Raw genomic sequence first — 21,174 nt, forward strand, 5'->3', positions numbered from 1 at the left:
TAGTATGGGTGGAGCTGAAAGTGTTGTAATTGCCATGCGGCGTGCTCAGTTCTTAAAACAATTTTTGCAATAAAAAATTGTAAAAAAAAATTCACACAAAAATGAGCACACATTAAAACATATAAAAGTATAAATTATTATCAGTCTTGCCGCTTTTCCTGAGACAAAACATTCTTTCCCCATCCAGCAGCCTCCCAGACCAACAGGAAAGAAGATTTCGTATAATCAATGGTATCGTTCGATTCATAATACGCCCTACAGTGCATTATCAAAAATAATAAAATTTTAACAATACTTTGGATAATAATTGAATTTCAATACTTGCATATTATTAAATACATGCATAAAGTACGTGTAATATATGTAACATGTTGCATGTAAATTTAATCTTGCATAGTGTAAGTTGGTCGTTACCTAAAACCAGTGCCAAAGCTCATGAGTTGAAGTGGGCCGGTCTTATACTTGACGTCAGACTGATCACTATTAGTAAGGAAAGGGTGAGACGGATATACAGTTGGGGTCATGGCTCCAAGTCCTTGATACTCTTGCTGTGGCGGCAACAGCTTCCTCAAGTCAATTGAGAGGAAACTGTGAACGTTTGACCGATGACAATGGAGGGTAGTGAGGAGAGAGAGGTGGAGGTGATCGAGCACAAGTATCTCACCAGTAACCAGTCCAATGTACATATAAGAGCTACTACAGTATAAGGCACTCACTGATGGCATAGCATCCTCTATTGGAAAGAGAAGAACACATAATAATAGGAGAGGGAATGAGATAGAGGAGGAGGGGGGAAGAGAAATAGAAGAAAGGAGAGAAAAAGGAGCAGTAAGTATTAACCTTTCCAGTGAGGTAGGAGGTCCAGCACATTAAAGCATGTCTTTATCTTTCTTGAGGCTCCGTCCCAGACTGTAACAAACTGACCATGTCTCAATGCACCGTAAACCCAAACTGGTTCCAAGGCATCCTCTCTCAAGAGAATAGACTCAGAGTCTTCGCTGTCTTTAGGTGAGACCGAAGAGGTCAAGTAGTAAAAAGGGACTTGATCAAGATAGCTGGGACACGGGGTTGTATCATCAGGAGTGTCAAGAAAATCGACGATAGACAGATCCTCGGCATTTAGTACAGTAATAGACTTGTTCTTCTGTCCGACCCATAAATGAAAGGCAATACCCTCTTCTTCTCTACCCTCCTCTTCATTCCAAGGCTTTACCATTATAGGTAATATCACTGGGCATATCTCGTTTGGCTCCTTGTACGTTGAGAGTGGCGTGAGATGAGTAGCGATGAGTGGTACAGAGTCATCGTCGTTAGAAATAGGAGTAATGATGTCACTGTAGGAGAGTATAGTACCATTGGCTAATCCAACATACACCTGTGATAACTGTGGGATGTGTGCTATACTCTGAACTGCTATACCACGTCTAATCCATACCTGAATACAGGGAATTAATGCATAATGATGGTACGAATGAATGAATGTGGATATGTAATACCTGTGCTAGTGTGTTGTGTGTGTCAGCATCATAGATACAAAGGTATCCGATCTCAAATCCAATCCAAACTTTATCGTGCACCATTGAAATGGCTAATACAGGCGAGTCTCCCAAATCAACATCCTGTAAAGGTACAGAGATTACTCTATTTTTTATTTTTGGTGAAATTTGGTCAAAGTCCGTGTACTATAGTACAGGGACTTTGTTTAACTATTACAATACTACATGTAAGTATTAATCTATTACTATTACAATAATACAATTATAATAGAAACTACCTCAATCTTCATAAATTGTCCACAATAATCAACAACAGTAGCAACTGAGTTGTGATTGGACGACGAGACAACCCACACTTGATAAAACCTGTGATTATCCTCCTCCCCCTCTCTCTCCCTCTCTTCTCCCTCTCCTATGTCCGGGAGGATCTGAAGAGAAGGTGGTATCCTGTGCTTAGACTCTCCTTCTTCAGTCACATAAGCCTGAGGTTTAAAGTGAACTGAAGAAGATGCACTACTAGTACTCATAGGAGACACAAGATCTTCAATGACATTCTGTGCCTCAGTCAATGGTAGACTAGTCTCATTAGCTCTTATCTCAGCAGCTGCTTCCAGCAATTGCTTCTCAGTGCTGTTAAACATTAGATTATGCCCAGACTCATTGCAGGCTTTTGATAGCAATCCTTCTTCTTTGGGATTAATGTCAACTTGATTTGGATTTGAATCAATCTTTGATTGAGGTTGATTTGATACAGCTGCACGGCTGCCGGTTTCATTGGTAGGGATGCTACTAGCTTTAATACTAGTCCTTAAAGGGGAAGCTCCTTGTGATTTTAGTGAAGGTACAAAAGGGAAGGAATGATGTCCTGGTGTATGGGGAGTTAGGCTTGGCTTAAAAACTGGAGATTTGAGTATGCGATAACATGAACCAGCAACCTAAGAATTAAAAAATAATTTTAAAAATTAATTCTACTCTCTTTTTATGAATCCACTCTCTTTCCCTTACTTGGCTTCCAAAGTTGTTAACTCTGATGGCATCAGCTAGTCTAAGGAACTGGTCCATTTGAGAGACCTTTGTTATCTGAGAGGCTGTTGGACGAAGCTCCTCAGATTGCTGCCAGCACCAAACCATAAGCTCTCTTATTAGAACAGGACAAGGAAGATCCTACAAAAATTACACTTAACTCTATTATACTATACAAGAGTTTGAGATGATTCAGAATATACGAAACTTATTAGATTAAAGCATGATCTCTGGAAAATCATATTACTTATAGTTTTCCAGCTTTTCTGCACAACTTACTATTCTCTTAAGTGTAGGCCTAGCTCCATTTTCATTTGCCTGATTAGCTTGGGATGGTGTCAAGTGTTCAAATGGAAGTCTGAATGTTATCATCTCATATATCAACATTGCAAAGGAAAATATGTCAACTTTCTCATTGTAGGCTTCCTTCCCGTAATACATGAGTATCTCGGGAGCCATGAAACCTGGTGTACCTACTAGCCCTTTAGCACCTTGTGTTGATGCAAACTGGCTTATACCATAATCTGATAGCTTCACTTTACTAAAAATAGTAAAGAATATGCAACAATTATTTGCAAAGTTTATCTCTAACTTACACTACATCAGTATGAACAGGTAGTGCAGGTACTAGTACATCATAAGGACTGGGGAACTGCCACACAAGAACGTTGTCGCTCTTCAAGTCACGATATATGATCCTTAAATCGTGCAAATACTTTAATGCATCACTGATCTATTATTTTAAAATTTTGTGACTAAAATAATATTTGAGTAAAAACAGCAATAACTCACTTGCAATGTGACTGCTTGCATAGCTGATGATTGAATGTGAGTTTGAGCTTCAGAATATTCTTTAAGCAATGACTTTAAACTTCCTTTAGGTGCCAGCTCAAGTACTAGTCCTATGGATTGAGTTTAACAGAGTTTAAACACAATACTAATGCAATGTAACACAATAAGTATTATTAGATCATAGCATTTCACTGACACAAAACTAACAGACTACTAACGCACCACTAACAGCAATACTAATACAAAAACACTGACCACTGATGCGTCACTAACACACTGATAACACAGTTAGTATCAAACATCTTTACCTAATGGCCTTGCAGACACACCAAACAGTTGTATGATGTAAGGATGACGCAGCGGAGATAGAATCGAGAGCTCTTTTTTTAAATTATTGAATCCGGAAATAATGGCAGATCTTTGGATTGGAGGAGGTTCCCTTGCATTCTCTCCATCATACTCATCATCTCCTCCAGGTCTCTCCTCTTCCTCGTCAAGACTGATGTCCTCATCATCATCATCATCAAGATCCTCCCCTTTATTGCCTAGTGCCTTGATGGCAACATCCTCAAAATGAATTTGACCCTAAAAAATAAATAATAATAATAATAATAATAATAATAATAATAATAATAATAATAATAATAATAATAATGGATAGTCTTAATACAGACAAATGCAATATAATTAATATATTAATAGGATTATAATTCTTAAAGGAAGATCGCACCATTGCAACTAATATAGTGAAATATATCATTAAGTATGTAATTTAGCCAGCAATTAGTACACATACATGTACATGTACATGCATACATTGGGTAGTTTTCTTTTGATCTGTGCATGATAAACAGTAGCAAAAGCACCACGTCCCAATCGCTCCTTCTTAAGCACTTCATCAGGTTGGAGGAGCACATCACGACCTTCAGTTAAGAACAACTAGGAGAGACAGAAGATAGTAAGAAAAGAAATACATACATTACTTACAGTATCTGGTGCAATGTACTCCAATGGAAGCTCTCCGTGGACAGGGCACTTCACATAAGGGACATCTCTAGCCCTAACGACACACTCCTCATACTGGAATGCATAAAACACTACATTGGGAGTTGGAGTAGGGGCAGGGACAGGTGATGCTCCTTGACCACGCCCCCAGCCCCACCTACTACGCTGCTGAGGAACAGAACTTTGAGAGGCGATGGTACTAGCAATATGAGCTTGAGTTGGAGCAGAATAAGGATAAAACTAGAAGAAAGGGTATTTTTAAAAAGATATATTTATTATAATTAATTTTATGAAACTCACTGAGCTATCCACCAAATCATTTGGTGGGCGGACTTGTGGATTAATTGAAAAAGATCGTAGGAATGGTATTCTGTCACTGCCTTGTGTTGGACCTGTCAGTCCGTGAGAACAGTGAGGACAAGGTACAACGAGAAACCTTGGTCTTACGCCAGTGAACCAATCCTCAACCAAGAGGGTAATGTGATCCACTACCTGTTGGAAAGAAAAGAGATTGTGATTCTAGAGAAATAATCATAGACTATATAATGCTTTTGTTCAGAAAATGGTTCATTTTAACTTTAAAAATTAGACATTGTAATACGTGTCTACATGTATGCTAATTTTTACTTTTGAAAGTAGACCAGCTCTCATTCTGTCGTTGTTCTCTTCTGTTAGTTTTGGTGGTCCATTGCTGCTCATTGTATTGAAATCATTCTATAAAACAAAGAGAGTCCATCTCATCTTTCTTGTCACAATTTTTCAAAATTAAAATTTAAAACTCTCTCTTTCTCTCTCTTCCTTTACATTCCAGATTGCTCCAGGATGATGTCCATGTGCTCTTTTCTTTTTCAACTCCTCAAACTGTGTCTGTATCTCTTCTTTCCTCAGTACTCCTCTCACTCTTCCTATGCCTCCTGTGCTCTCTCCCTCCTCCTCCTCCTTGTCCTTCTTCTCATCCTCAGAATCACTGCTTGAGCTATTGCTATGGTGATCGGGAAGGACAACAAAGCCACTAGCAACCCTTGGGCTCTGAGAAACAGAACTACAAGTTATAAATATAATGGTAAGTTTTATAATAGCTCCTGCTTTATAGCAGTAATACATGGACTCTGAATATGCTTACCTAGTTGGTGGCAGTGTCAGTGAGTCATTGATGTCTGCTATATTGGTATATGATCTAACTTTCCTTGCTATAGATCCAACCTTCTCGGATATGGTCCACCTCTTATTCCTACTACCACTAGCAGCTGTAGAGAGAGAGGAATAGTAAAATCATTTCAAATAAAGATGACCGTCTTTCTAATTTTCTATCATCACTATAATCTCTCTCTCTCTCTCTCTCTTCTCTTACCAGGAGGTTGAGTTGGAGGTGTCCTCATACTATCACTAAAGCTCCTTTCTCTTGGATCCTCAGTAATGTCACCAAGGTGTTGTCTAGGTCTTCTCACTCTCTCCTCCTCTTGCTCCTCTCCCTCTTCCTCCTGCTGGCCAGTTGAGCCGCTCCGCTGTACAATACGTATGCGATTAGGATTAAGCTCAGCATAGCGAAGGAGTGGAAACACATCTGGAACCTAAAAACAAAAATAATAACAATAAATTATTTCATTAAAACTTTTAAATGATTCAAAAGATGCTTTCGTGAACTCTCTCTTCTCTTTCAGTCATTACCTCAACATTGACTCCGTACACAGTAGTGTCCAGGGGATGTTCCTCCCACCTACCCCCATCCTTCATGATAGCCATTTTTGTCCCATTTCCAGTAAACAATTTGCCAGATAACTCTTCCATCGAGAGCAACGTAACATTGCCAAACCTGAGGATCATACCAGTCCTCCATTTAGTCCACTTTAGAAGGCGGCACTCTGTGACAAGAATAACAAAAAAATATTATATACAACATGTATATTCCAGACTATAAAAGAATTATAATAATAATATATTAGGGTACCTTCATCAGTGAGACCACACCCAACTTGTGCTAATCTCATAATTGATGGATCACTAAGGACACGTGACATAAGACGAGGCCAAAAACCACTTGGAACAAACGCTAACAAATACGTGTGCCTCAATGGAGGAAGATACACCTGAAGAGAGAGAGAGAGGGAGAGGGACTTTTAAAATAATGATTAATATCCTCATACAGTATTCTCTGGAGGGTAGCAGTGAGAGAGTGCTGGCTTGAGTTCAGGTAGATGAGAAGGAATGAGTAGTTTTCCTTCCTTGAACTCCACAGCTACCTTTAAGAATGACCACATTACATGCACATTCACATGAAACTGTCTTAATTACTTCGAATGTAGTCAAGAGACGAAGATACTGCTTCTGCCAGTGAATGGGGAAGTCCTTATCATTAAATAAAAGCGTAAAGTCTTTAATCTTCATTATACCTGCAATATACATACATGTACATGCATAGTGAGTCTCCATTATTAGGACTGCATGTATCATACCATCTTTAACAAAAGGATTGATCTCTCTCACTGTGACAATGTGTGCCAACATGTCCGACAGCCACTGTGGATCGACAAAGTATAGTTCCTTGAGTAGAGGGTCATCGTAATGAAGGAGAGTCCCATTGTCATGCAGAAACCTAACGGCTTGCTCAAGTTCTCTGTCTCCAACATCACGACTAACTAAAGTACGAGCATCACCAAATACGTACTCCCTGAGCGAGAAAAAGTTAGTAAATTATTAGTAAACTATCAGTAAATCAATAGTGTATCATTAGTATTATCAGTATACTAACTTGAATTCTTTGTATGTCAGTACAGGTGGTTTACCCAACAACCTCAGTGTCAATGCAATACTTCTAACAGAATCCTCCAGCTGAAGGTAAGAGGCTGGAACCAACTGATCCATTAATAAACGATACTCTGGTATACGACCACACCCAATGCCCCGCCCAGTAACTAGTAATATAATAAATAATACAATCCCTGCATGTATCAAGATACCAGTGTTCTCCTTGACTTGACATGCAACGTCAAATATCTTGTCTCTAAGGTCGTTAATGTTACTACCTGAAGTACAGCTAACCACTACGTTATACATAATGGTAGGGAAACCATGCTGACTGGAATGAGTAAAGGGAAAAAGAAAAAATTAGATAATAGCATAAGTTATGGATGGGAGATCCTACCGATGCATTAGTCTTGATCCTGATCCGTACAATCGATTGATAAGCTCAACATTCTCAGTAACTAAGTGACGCTGTGATCTCTTTACTTTATCATAATGAGTACCGACAATAATCACAGGAGAATTAGGGGCACGAGCCTAGTATAATAAAAAAAATAATATAAAAGTAACTAGCATATAATAATAATAATAATAATGATAATAATAATAATAATAATAATAATAATAATAATAATAATAATAATGATGATAATAATAATAATAATAATGATAATAATAACTTGTATGTTGAGTAGCCATGGTTTTAACTCCAGCACTCCTTCCCTTCCATGAGTCACATTCCACACTACAAGATAGAGTGACCTTCTTGACAAGAAGCACTGGTGAGTGGCATAATACTCCTCCTATAACACCAAAAGACATGAACATACTATAATGTAATGTAGATGTACATGTAAAGGGTACATGTGTCATAATATATTGTGTAGATATGCAGGTAGTATGTACTTGTCCTCCAAAGTCCCAAGTCATGAAAGTGATGTTCCTGAGGCCAGTCTGTGTTTGGTCGGAATGATGTTTAGTGGTATAAGTCCAGTCACTGACTACTATACCGACTGAAGGGCAAAGTATAAGATAAAAGGGATGAGGTCATAGCATATTTGTAAGTATATGACAATTAAGAGATTTTTGATATTACATTCACATCAAAAAAACTATATGTACATGTATATGCAAATTAAGATTATTTAATTAGATGTTATTATTGCTTACCTGTTGATAAATCCTTTTGAAACTTCTTGGCATCACTGCTCATTCTAGTAAGGAACAGGTTCTCTTGAATTCCACTCTGTCCTTTCTCTGATATCTTCCTAAGTAATGTGGTCTTACCTCGACCAGCTTTACCAACTAGCATCAGTTTCATCCTGTGATACGGCCTGGCTCTGAAAAAATTATTATTATTGTCATTATGTGCAATAAAATATACATGTACAAACACAAATCTACATGTACATGTATGGGTCACCCATACATGTACATGTAGATTTGTACTTGTGGGTGTACATCAACAATGACAATATTCATAATGAAGTCCCTTACCTTTGCAGGAGTGACCACAAGAAACCAATAATGTCTTTGGTCTTTCCCCTGTCAATGATATTATGTGGCGGAGATATGAGCTGAAGACCGTCTAGTGGGAATTCCCACAGATTGCCTAGTTTACCAAGTGACGGGCGGAGCTCAATTATATTATTCCAACTGAGATCAACGGAATTGAGGGAAGTCATGTCACAGACGCTTGGAGGAACCTAGAGAAACAGAATTTAGCAATAACAGTGTCACACATACGTGTACATGTACATGTAGATATAATGCATATGCATTCATTTTAGCTTAAAATTTTAACAACTATTATTTTTAAAAGCTAAGGTGAAGGTAAAAAGACTACACTGCTGCATAATTTAAAAAATTAAAACTTTGAGCCATGGATTCTAAAAAATTGACAACAGAATTACCCCAAACTACTATTATACTATCTTATGCTCATCCACTCAATGTTTACTATAAAGCATTGCTCTCTTACTTCAGCAATTTGATTGTGATGTAGTACGAGTCGAGTGAGTAGTGGACAAGCAAGTTTGGCAAGTTGCCTCACGCGATCCTGACTCTGACCACTAGCGGAAGCAAGAGCAGCAAACAGTGGGATATCGGTCACTTTTATTTTACCACCTCTATCACTCACCAGATGAACAGGGCTGAGGAAAAAAAGAGAGAGAAAATTTATTAATATTTAAAAATTATAATACATGGTACGTTTCTTTGAATGCCAACCTGTATAGTTTGACATCAGCTATTTGATTGTGAGATGCGTCAAGGACAGCAAGTGAAATGAGGTGATTGTGTGAGCGATGGGAGCAGAATGGCTTACTAGGATCACGATATATGGTACCACCAGAATTGATAAGAGTCTATAGAAATAAAATTTTATAACAATAATAATGAGAGAAAAGGAAAGAGAAAGAGGTAGGTGAACATGTATTGTACATATAGAAAGAGAAAAAATAATTAGAGACAACAATAAAAATGAAAGATGATCAATCATCAACATGCTATTGTATAAGGCAAGCAATAATGATAACAATACTAATAATGATAATAGAAACAGTTTAATGTTTTACCTTAGGGTTAGTACAAGGTAGTTGTTCAACACGGCTCTTGTAGCTATCCAGTCTCAATATGTCATTATGCGACACGTTCAATTGCTTTAAATTGGAAGGGACAGCTCGTGGCAGAGCAAGATCTGATATCCCATTGTGAGAGAGATCAAGACGAGTTAGCTTTGGGCAAAGACAAGGTAGATTACTCGGGATCACTTTTATTTCGTTGTGGGACAAATTAAGATTATTTAGACCGTCAAATATTTCTTGCTTTCCTTCCAACGCATCCCACTCAATGGTGAGGTTAGCGTTGCAGACGTTCAAACGATCGTAGAGTCTCGTCTGACGGACTTTATCCGGTGTGATCATGTTATCATCAGTAGTGCGACTGGAATCATCAGTAAAACAATTATCCTGTAGAGAAGGAGAATGGAGAGGGAGGGGAAGAAAGAAGGAAAAAGAAAGGAAAGGAGATAAAAGAAGAAATAAAAAGGAAAAGAGAGAGGAAAGGATGGTGTTATGTTGCAAATGTTTTTTTTTAAATTCTTACAGAGTACGACTGTACAATGGATGCACCAGCAGGATCAGTAGACACACGCCTAGTGCTGGCTTTACTCCTTGGACTAGATAAACCACTCAATGCTAGAAAAAGAAAAAAACACTAACTTCATGTAGTGATGCTGATGTACACATGTACATATAAATGACCTAAAATTAGTTTGTAATGCAAATCATGATACTCTAATGCTATGGAAGGAGCCAATTCCCATTTACAAAAAATTCTGAGTTACATGTATATGCATGAGAATTAATGATTTCCCATACATGCATGGGCTAACTGAACGTAACTGACTAACTTTGTGTTGGAGATGTCACACTAGCCCCAGGGGGACCATTAGCCCCTGCTATATCAATAATATCATAATTCTCCATCACGTAAGACAGGTTAGTCGGTATCTCTTGTATGGTGTTATGAGAGCAGTTCAGTGAACTCAATTTAGGAGCACTCCACATTAAAACTGGGAGAGCCGTCAACTGGTTGTGACTGGCATCAAGTATTGACAACTGGGGGAGCTCAAATAAATAAATTGGCAGTTCCTTCAACTGATTGTGAGAGATATCGAGTTTGTTTAAACTCCCGCAAGGCCAGGTAGGGGTTGTTGAATCAGTTGCCATAGGAACAACATCAGGAAGCTCTCCAAGGCAATTATGGGATAAGTTAAGCGTCGTGAGGTTTTGGAGACGAAAGAACTCAATTGGAACGAAAGTGAGTTTGTTCTTTGAGATGTTTAAGCGATTGATAAATTTCAAACAGAGGTTCTCAGTGAGTGACTGTGACACAAACAAAGGGCAAGTGTTGAGACTGTCGTAGAACCACTCCGGCTTGAACTCTGTCATATCTAGTCCGTTCCACTCTACAACGGCCATCTTGTGTCTGTGAGAGCGAGGTTCTTTACGAGACTGTGCCAGAGTCTTTGTGGCATTCTCATCACATTTGACAAGACTACCAAAAAGGAGTGGTATCACTTCAGCCTTGAGTCCATTAGGCTGCGTCATGTCCTGAGAGAGAGCGTAATTAAGAGCATCATGTCTCCTGTCTTCTGCCCCGTAGCTAACTAAAGTCCTTATCATTAGTGGATTGTTATTGATAGCTGCTTCGGCCAGTGGGTTTTTGGCAAGACCTCCCATCTCCCCAGCTAGAGTTGCATTAGGATTAGCCCCATTGCTCAGTAGAAGTGCTGCCATTTCCGGTTGATTGAAATGAACTGCTAAATGAAGGGCAGTGTAGCCACACGCACTTCCCTCAAGAGAGAGCGAGAGCTGCTTAGCATGAGATAAGAATAACAAGGTTATTTCTCTTTCGCAGAGAGCAACTGACATATGAAGAGGAGTATGGCCAGTATTAGTAGGGGAGAACAGCAATGGAGCTTCAGAAGGCGGAGCTCTAATACGAGGGTTGGCTCCGCCCATTGCTAAAGCGACACTACTGCTCCGCTGCCTATAAATATTCATGTATGCCTCGGTCAGTATCTGTACTATCTCAAAGCATTTGTGGGATACAGCAACGTGGAGTGCAGTGTATCCTTCACTGGAGGGCTGGGTGAGGAGTGAAGGATAGTTGGAGACTAGAAATGAAACGAGTGATATGTGATTGTATTGTACTGCAGCATGGAGGATCGTCACATAATGTAAGGATATAGGGAAGTCACGCGTGAAACGACTTAGACTATGGACCAGTGTCGAGTTATTGAGAAGGTTACAATGTCTGAAATAAAGAAAGAGAGAAAGAAAGAAAAAGAAAGAGAAAAGGAGAGGGTGGGCGGTAGAGAGTTTTTATAAGATAAAAGATATGAAACAATAATACTGAAAGCATGCAGATTATGAAATAATGAAGTCTAAAAGGAAACAAAGAGAGTAAACACAAGTCCCCACATGCACAAGTCACAATGGGATATCTTATACCACAAATACTACATTTACATCTACATGTATATGTAGTATCTACAATAGTATAAAGATTATGTAATGTACATCATACTTTACCCCACACACACTGTTTATACTAACAGTGTATACATCCTAAAGGATTATCATAACATTTATATAAACTTAGCTAAAAGCATTCCCAAAGGAAGAAGAGAGAGAGGGGGAGGGAAGGTAGAACGAAAAAGGAGGAAAAGGAGATACCTGTTAGCATACAGCGTACACAGAAAAGATGAAAACAAGAAAATGAAAAACAAACAAAGAATGGAAACACAAAATGACTTTAGAAGATTATATCAACATTTATCATGTACAGTAGGTTAAACACACTTTGAGTGCATGCACAAGTACATTGTGAACTACATATAATACAATGAGAATGACATACTCAATTATCACAAAAATAACAAAATCACCATTTACAGACAATGGTTGAATGCATGAATGACAGTGCTTAAATGCACTGACAGTTTATGGCTGTCAGTGCCATGAACTGTCAGTGCTTCAGTGCTTACATGCATAAATGAATGTAAGGGCTTAGTGTGTAATGTATGTGTATGCACATGCATTGTACTTTGTATATGTGTTCAATATAAATGTGTGTATTTCTTGCCTCTCAATAATGTTGTCCTCAGGTGTGGTCGGTGTTGGTTTAGAAGAATCAAGAGGAAACGATTTATTGAAATTGTCATAGTTGAATAATGACTCAAAATCCCCAGCTTCAAGATATTCAGAAACATCTGGAAAAGAAAAAGAGAGAGAGAGAGGGGTGGAAGGAGAGAGGGAGAAGGATGCAGCATATGTACATATGTAATCACAGACTATAAGTCTCAATTCACAAAGCAATCACATCACTTACTATCATATTATAACTCAGTTAATCTTATTATAGTTACAATCACAATCCACCAGCACACACTACAGTGTATCTATAGGCTACCAATTTAGTACATTATTATTATTAGTAGTACAATTCTAATGAATAAAGTATGCATAAAAAACAAGTTTTGTCTATTATAATAATTCATTAAATGTTGTTGGTATGTTTATACAAAGTGACTATCCCCCAGAGAGACAATACACATGTACAATACTGCAAGAGCATAAACCACCCTCTCTCTCTCTCTCTCTCTTGTCCACCCTCTTCCTCCAGCTAAACTCTGTCCCCATATCTTATCTGTCTTCCTACCCAGTCATTATAAGTACATACACAATCAAAATGAATTACAAGAAAGTGATATTTTGGAGTCCATTATGAAGCTAAAATGGCAAATGATATTTGATATACTGACTATTATAATTAAGCCAGTGAGAGAGTGTGTACATGTACATTGTATAGAGTGTAAAATACCACACAATGCAGTGTTCAATAGTCAGATACAATGCAATGAATCACTACCATTAATGTACAAGTAACAAGCAGCACCACTCCTTATCCCACCTTCAATTACTACTTACCTAATAGAACCTCTTGCAATTCTTCAGTTTCATGTTGGACACGTTCAGCTATACAGCATAATAATAATAATAATAATAATAATAATAATGGGCTTTCCCTTTTTGTCTCTCTTGTCTCTCATTGTGTATAATATTAATAATAATAATAATAATAATAATAATAATAATAATAATAATAATAGTAAGGAATATTTATTTATTACATGTATATGGATCAGAAATTATTCATAAACACACAATGAGTAACTATAAACCAAAGACAAACATCAATACAATTATACAGTGTTTGCTGTTAGTGCATATAATACATGTGCATGCCTGTTTATAGATACACTATACTAAAAGTACATGTACACACAGTGATGCTCTGACTAATGTACATGTACATTACATAGCCAAAGGGTATGCTCTACTGTACATACAAACACATGAGCTATACTGACAATTAAAGAACATGGGCATATACCAGCTTACAACATACCAGCCATAATTACTAAATAAAATATGGTTGTCAAAGGCTCTGATATCCCAGACTTAATTACTGTAGCTAGAAAAATAAAGGAGTAATTATGAGGAGATGAGTAGTTATAATGCCGCTGTACAGCTGCAAAATTCAAATCAAAAAAAGAAATATTGGTCAAGGATCGCCTCCTTCAATAAGTCTCAATTTCTGGAGAGATAAGATTACAATTTACAAGCAGGCGGAACACTTATTCAAGTGTAAGGCATGTGATTGCAACAGTGCAGGACTTATAAGGAATTAATGGTCTCCTCCTACATAAACTGTCCATCAATGAACCATAAGATAAAGATAATTATAATTCCAAAAACAAGTCTAATTATTAAAATTAAAACTTACTTCTAAAATAACAAATAGTATGCATCCATTATATCAACAATAAACAGCTCACTTTTAAATTGAAAGTAAATATGCATAAACAAACAACAATGAAACATTCACCACACACATAATAGCTCGTGTATGTTAGCAGTATACATGTACATACCGCTTTCCTTTTGGAGGTACTCAAGACAGAGTTCTTGCCTGTTACCCTGTGCATGGTCGCGGGGGAGCCTGTTCTTGCTGTCCCTAAGGAGAGGGTCACCTCCTGACTCTACTAGTCTCTTCAGGCAGTCCAAGTGTCCATTAGCAGCTGCTATGTGTAACGGAGTAATTTCAAATGAATTATGAGACGTCCGAATATTAGGATCAGCTATATAAAAAAATCATGAGTATTAGTGCTACTATTATGAATGGTTTCCACAAGCAATAATATTATACACTGTCACATGTTACACACTGTTTGATACTTTGTAAGATTTAAAAGGAATCCCACTATGCAATTTAATAACATCATGTACTATAATCTACATAATGTAAGTTGATACAACTCCCAACTTGTGAGCACTAGTACATATCTGGTCATTATGATCACTATTGTACAAGTTATAGTGAACACCCATCACTTCCGAGCGTAACTCATTGCATTAAAATAAACACTGTTCAAAATTATTTTCAATAATGTAATGTATTTAATAATGCAGTGGATGGGTGTGGCTAATTATTATGACAGTACCATTACTATAGTACTTACCTCCATTTATTAGTAGTATCTTAAGTGACTCAGGTCTGTCTCTTTCTGCTGCATAATGCAGTAAGGTGTATCCTCTGTCATCCTTTCTGCTGAGGAGACGAGGAAGACGTTCTGAAGCACTAAGGAAGTCGATGAGCCTATCAGTATCGTCAACAAGGGAGGGGTCCACACTTGGCTCAAAGAAACGAAGGAAAGAGGAGCCACGGGCCATCTTGTATTATTGTGTAGTTTCACTTTTCACTTGTCCATCCATTCGTCGTGCATGCATAACGAGCCACGCCTTCTTGCACATTTATGCATGATGACGTCTCTATATAATTTTACACCACCCACCACCCCTCGTTCCTTTGCAGCTAGAGCAGAAGAAAAGGAGAGAAAGACGCCCTTTTCTAATAACAGAAGCCAAACACGAGAGTAAAAGGTAAGGCAAGCAGAAGTCACTGGTCACTGAGCTTTTAGGAACCGCTTTCAGTGGATGAGCTTAATCACTAGCCCGAGGAGATACTCTCTCCTCCTTCACAGCCTAGTGCTGTCACTGCTACTCAGCTACAGCAGCGTCCATGTCGACGGTAAAAAGGAAAAAGAAACACTCCACCGGCTCCCCATAACGGGGCAGGCTGACCTGGTCTTTAAAGTTGGAGACAATCCATGCAAGGTGCTCAAAAAGTATTGCAAGTCCCTTCAACCTCGCTTCACGTACGAAACATGCTTCAGCCAGCTTCACCCAGTTGCAATACAGCAGCTCTCACAGCTTTGGGAGAAGGTGAGGGAGAGACTGAAAGTAGATGAGACTTTCTTCATAGACTGCGAGCCTATCAAATACATTGGCTCCAGCAATGGGTTCTCTCCCGGAATATCTGTCACTGCAGCTCCTACCACACTCAACAATGGAGGCTCTACAGCAACAGATACCAGAAACAGCTCTGGGATTATATCAGAAATGCTTACGTACCTCAAGAGAGCAATGGCAATGGATGCCGATGCATTGCAGACCTTCAACACGAGACGAAATGAGCTCAAACTAACAGACTCTGAGCGCTACGAGCTCTATCGTAAAGCTCTCCTCCTCTTACCTAACAATTTGTTTGTAGTTGATCAGTTTGGACTAGCTCTCATGTACATTGACTACGAAGCTCCAGCTAGAAAACTATTCTCCAATGCAGTCTCACGTGGAATGTGGGGCAATCCCCTACAGAGACCTGTGTCAAAATATGTCCCTGGACTGACCTCTCTCCCATGGCATGACAAAACCAACTACCCATTCATCACAAGACTGGAGTCTGGGTATCAAGACATAAAAGACGAGCTGCTTAGCAACTTAAAGGAGAGGAGGCACCTTTTTACGGAGGAAGCAGAGAACCTGCACGTAGGCGGAGACTGGACCGAACTGAGACTCAAGTCTTCCGGCCTTGGGTTCTTAAAGCACACAGAGTATTTCCCAAAAACCATGAGACACATCGAGAACTGTGGACAAGACTTTACGAGCATTAAATTCTCTGCAATCCAGCCAGGTACACACATACGCACGCACACTGGGCCTACGAACGAGAGACTAAGAGTCCACCTGACACTAATACACAATGGAGGAGCAAGGATCAGAGTAGGCACAGAGTGGCATACTTGGGAGGAAGGAAAAGCAATCATTTTTGACGACTCGTGGGAACACGAAGTCATCCATACTGGTGACAGCATCAGAGCTGTACTCATTCTTGATATTTGGCATCCCGAGCTGCCACCATCACAACGCATAGTGCACTAGTTGTAAGAGTGCATAATAGTGCTACTACCCACAACAATAAAACTATTATTACTATATTATATATATATATTCTCTTTGTTTATTGTAGAGTGGTTTGTGCCTTTCATTTATATACTGTATATGCCACAATCACTTACTCTTATTATAAAAGAATTATTTTTATGACTGTATAAATACCAATCCAAAGACAGTTTACATAGCTTGCTATGAGGTGATCACTCACCGTGTCTCATTATTATGGGCTACTCAGCAGTCACTAACTATTCATAACTAGGCATGCGCCCACGTTAATAATGTTACTATAAATAGAATGCAGTGTTATCTACAGTTGGCATTATGAATTGTGCATATAAGTCAGTGAGGGAAAGAAGTAGCAGTAATGTTATAAGTAAACACTAGACAAGGCAATGTCGGAACACGAGGAAGAAGATATGATGTCTATAGGCCAGCACTGCAAGCACCCTGGATGCAATCAGTTGGATTTCCTACCTTTCAAATGCAAGAAGTGCTTAGAAATATACTGGTAATTCATAGCCTATGATTATAATGATAAGTTATTGTATGAAAGTGTCTATGTAAAGCTATTTGTACAATGTAGCATTTATTACAGTGGAATGTGCATATTAAGTTGTTGTACTATTCTTGCATAGTGTTGAACACAGAAGAGAACAAGATCACAACTGTCCTAACTCAGAAATGGGAAATGTAAGTTTAAATGAATAATTCACAATAGTTATTCAACTATTTACAAATAGACCGAAATACCACAATGTCCATTATGTGGCCAATTAATTGCGAGAGGCTCACATCAATCAGCAAATGATCAGGTTAGTAGCTATTATTTTCCCAATTAAGTTCAAACTGTCATGTACATATACATGCATAGAATGAGTGTGGGATATTGAGGCTAATAGAAATTGTACACTAAATGAAGCACACGTACATTATCATAAGAAACTTAATCATTAATAATTATTTTTTGCTATTATGCATAGGTTGAGAGACATTTGCTTAGTGGTTGTAAGGATCACGTACTCAGTATTAATAGAAAAAGGTCTCACAGATGTAGAGTCAAGAACTGCAGGGAACACATTTTAATGCCGTTTGTGTGCCCAAGCTGTCATTTCAATTATTGCATTAGACATAGATTCTCTGTAGATCATCAATGCGATAAAATGATACAACTCAGACAACCAATAACAGTACAATAAATAAACATGTATAATGAATGATGATTATTTTATATATAAATTTGATTACAGTTGTGTTATAAGTGTTATAAGTTAATAACGATCCATAATTTTCATTTTGTTATTTTATTCTTCTGATCCAGTCAGAAAAATTGACAAATCTTTTTGATTCTAAGAAAACACAAGAAAATTAACACATTAAACATGCCAATTCTTATTAAGCTTCAAATTGTCACTATTTCTCCAAATTAGTAAGATTACATAAATGTGCCATCATACTGCCATGTATGTACATACCTTAGAAGTGACCTCAGAGGCAAACAAAATTGCATATCTCTCTCTCATATTTTGAAGGTCTTTTTTAGTTTTCAATATGGTTTTCAGTACTTGAGCATTGATGGCTCTCTAAAAATTTAATAATTATCATAGCTGTTATTACGATAACTTTTAAATTTATTTTAAAATTCGTAAAAAATCCAATTTTGATCAGAATCAGCTCAAACTTGATGAACAACATAAGAACATGTATATGCACCAAAAAAATTATTAAAATAAAGAAATCCCTCGTAGCCATTTTTGGTGAAATTTGGCCAATGACCCTGTACCATAGTACAGGGTATTTTGCCTGATTTTTGAACAACTTTAAAAATTCATAAAAAATCCAATTTTGATCGGAATCAGTTCAAACTTAATGAACAACATAAAAACATGTATATGCACCAGAAAAATTTATTAAAATGAAGAAATCTCTCGTAGCCATTTTTGGTGAAATTTGGCCAATGACCCTGTACTATAGTACAGGGTAACTTTTAAAAATTCATAAAAAATCTAATTTTGATCGGAATCAGCTCAAACTTGATGAACAACATAAGAACATGTATATGCACCAGAAAAATTTATTAAAATGAAGAAATCTCTCATAGCCATTTTTGGTGAAATTTGGCCAACGACCCTGTACTAAAGGCTGCAAAAGTCGTGGCAGCCATTTTGTTTGGGGGTGAATCCTACTTAGTAACGCTACCGCGTTACTAATAGTACAGGGTATTTTGCCTGATTTTTGAGCAACTTAAAAAATTCATAAAAAATCTAATTTTGATCGGAATTAACTCAAACTTGATGAACAACATAAGAACATGTATATGCACCAGAAAAATTTATTAAAATGAAGAAATCTCTCATAGCCATTTTTGGTGAAATTTGGCCAACGACCCTGTACTATAGTACAGGGTATTTTGCCTGATTTTTGAGCAACTTAAAAAATTCATAAAAAATCTAATTTTGATCGGAATTAACTCAAACTTGATGAACAACATAAGAACATGTATATGCACCAGAAAAATTTATTAAAATGAAGAAATCTCTCATAGCCATTTTTGGTGAAATTTGGCCAACGACCCTGTACTATAGACAGGGTATTTTGCCTGATTTTTGAGCAACTTTAAAAAATTCATAAAAAATCTAATTTTGATCAGAATCAGTTCAAACTTGATAAACAACATCAGAACATGTATATGTATCAAAAAATTATATAAATGCAAAAATCTTTCATAGCAATTTTTGACACCCTGTACTATAGTACAGAGACTTTTGCTCAATTTTTGAGCAACTTAAAAAAATCCAATTTTTGATCATAATGAGAAAGTATAATGTTATGTGTCAAAAATTAAATTCTCTAGTAAAAAAATTAAAAAAACACAGGTAATGATATGTGGAATTAAGGGTACTAAAATATAACTAACTTTTTCATCATTGATTTTTGATTTAGTAAAAAGCTCAGCTGACTCATTCATGTATTGATCTTCTTCATTAAGAGAGGAGCTTCCATTGTGATCACCTTCACTGTCTCTATAAATGGAGCCTCCATGATGACCTTCCTGACTAACAGGAAAATCAAACACATCAGTAGTATCACCACGAGGAGAAGATAGCTGACGACTCAAACTAATCTCCATTGATTTAGACTGATTCATTGATCTAGATTGGTTCATTTTATGTGATTCTTTTCTGTGACCTCTCTTCCCTTGAATGTTTCTAAATCCATGCAAGTCATACTTTTTGTTTTGCTTTAGTGGAGTATAAGATCGGCCAGTGTCAGCGACAGTAGAAGAATCAATTGAATCTTGCCCTTCATTTATGCTATCCTATTTTTAATTATAATTTGTAACACAGTTTGAGCCAAAATTAATTTTAAAAATTTGCAATCAAAACCTCAATGTGACAGTGATACCCACATTTAACTTACATCGATTGATGAGTTGTGAGGTGAAACTAAAACATCCAAAGAATCATTTAATAATAAAGGTTCATGGGTTGGAGTGTGAGAGGGAGCAGAATGCTCAAGAGTGGCAGATGTGAGCTCTTTCTCTTGAGACAGACCTTCAGACTGTGATGGGTTTATTGGAGTAACAAAACGAGTTCTTTTTCTGCTACTTGAGGATTTCTCCTTTTTCTCCACATCCCTCTCTCTCTTGCCACGAAACATTACTGCTCAGTCAGTGCTCACAGTGACTACTCCACTATTATAGTTCCAACCAAGTCCATGTGCTTATCTCCATGGGAACGAAAGGTACCGGTAGTTCAGCTCCGCCCATGCTCTATATGGATCTATAAAACCAAAAAGCACCCAGCTTAACTGCACTTACTGCAGGTAGTTCAGTACTAATCGGTAGTTTGTACTGCAGCAGGAATTCTTGAGACAAAGAAGGATGGTGTCCCCCGTTGCTCTGAGCCTTTCAGCAATTCTTATCCTGACGGTATCCATAGCATATGCCAGAGGAGTACCATATCCATATGATTTTGATTTGGAGGAGCCCGAGGCTAATTTCCTACACTCGTCGTCTCGCCAGCATTATGATGATCACAAGGATGATGTCGTCCATGCCACAGCTAGCAAAATAAAGTCAATGATGCAGGGATGGCAGCAGCTAAGTGATGAGGAGAGGTTAGAATTCAAGGAATACGTTGATTCAATGGCAAAAACCAGTACCCATCATTATGCGGACTATAATTCAGAAACAGACCCTGATCTAGCAATGGAAGAATCCAGAAATCAGGTATTTGAATCCATTGATTTGT

General features: G+C 37.6%; 4 protein-coding genes across 4 annotated transcripts; 2 read left to right on the top strand and 2 right to left on the bottom strand.

Moving 5' to 3' along the window:
* Positions 1–21: 21 nt before the first annotated feature.
* On the bottom strand, positions 22–15,432 carry LOC109580478 (leucine-rich repeat serine/threonine-protein kinase 1-like). Its single transcript, XM_019993698.1, has 38 exons — positions 15,151–15,432; positions 14,563–14,769; positions 13,556–13,603; positions 12,711–12,837; positions 10,471–11,879; positions 10,164–10,255; positions 9,635–10,027; positions 9,288–9,424; positions 9,040–9,211; positions 8,556–8,764; positions 8,229–8,398; positions 7,965–8,071; positions 7,739–7,861; positions 7,459–7,595; positions 7,274–7,392; positions 7,066–7,228; positions 6,770–6,984; positions 6,609–6,706; positions 6,461–6,556; positions 6,265–6,403; positions 5,985–6,178; positions 5,668–5,887; positions 5,440–5,563; positions 5,121–5,358; positions 4,944–5,030; positions 4,617–4,808; positions 4,299–4,556; positions 4,128–4,250; positions 3,620–3,896; positions 3,312–3,421; positions 3,116–3,252; positions 2,799–3,060; positions 2,502–2,660; positions 1,775–2,431; positions 1,497–1,619; positions 841–1,435; positions 415–733; positions 22–255 (listed from the first exon to the last, which is right to left on the bottom strand). The coding sequence occupies exons 1-38, from the start codon at positions 15,359–15,361 to the stop codon at positions 141–143; spliced, it is 8,562 nt and encodes a 2,853-aa protein (XP_019849257.1). The 5' UTR covers positions 15,362–15,432; the 3' UTR covers positions 22–140.
* A 74-nt stretch (positions 15,433–15,506) lies between these two features.
* Positions 15,507–17,095, top strand: LOC109580481 (uncharacterized). The gene has a single exon (XM_019993703.1). The coding sequence runs from the start codon at positions 15,626–15,628 to the stop codon at positions 16,907–16,909; it is 1,284 nt and encodes a 427-aa protein (XP_019849262.1). The 5' UTR covers positions 15,507–15,625; the 3' UTR covers positions 16,910–17,095.
* A 153-nt stretch (positions 17,096–17,248) lies between these two features.
* Positions 17,249–18,302, top strand: LOC105316881 (zinc finger AN1 domain-containing stress-associated protein 12-like). The gene is made up of 4 exons (XM_011412138.2): positions 17,249–17,432; positions 17,560–17,614; positions 17,665–17,736; positions 17,905–18,302. The coding sequence occupies exons 1-4, from the start codon at positions 17,317–17,319 to the stop codon at positions 18,118–18,120; spliced, it is 459 nt and encodes a 152-aa protein (XP_011410440.1). The 5' UTR covers positions 17,249–17,316; the 3' UTR covers positions 18,121–18,302.
* On the bottom strand, positions 18,058–20,638 carry LOC109580488 (uncharacterized). Its single transcript, XM_019993725.1, has 4 exons — positions 20,342–20,638; positions 19,839–20,240; positions 18,397–18,504; positions 18,058–18,270 (listed from the first exon to the last, which is right to left on the bottom strand). Exons 1-4 carry the CDS (start codon positions 20,579–20,581, stop codon positions 18,226–18,228), a joined length of 795 nt encoding a protein of 264 aa, XP_019849284.1. The 5' UTR covers positions 20,582–20,638; the 3' UTR covers positions 18,058–18,225.
* Positions 20,639–21,174: the final 536 nt, after the last annotated feature.

This window comes from Amphimedon queenslandica, unplaced genomic scaffold, assembly GCF_000090795.2.
Source record: "Amphimedon queenslandica unplaced genomic scaffold, v1.1 AMPQUscaffold_13521, whole genome shotgun sequence".
NCBI lineage: Eukaryota > Metazoa > Porifera > Demospongiae > Haplosclerida > Niphatidae > Amphimedon > Amphimedon queenslandica.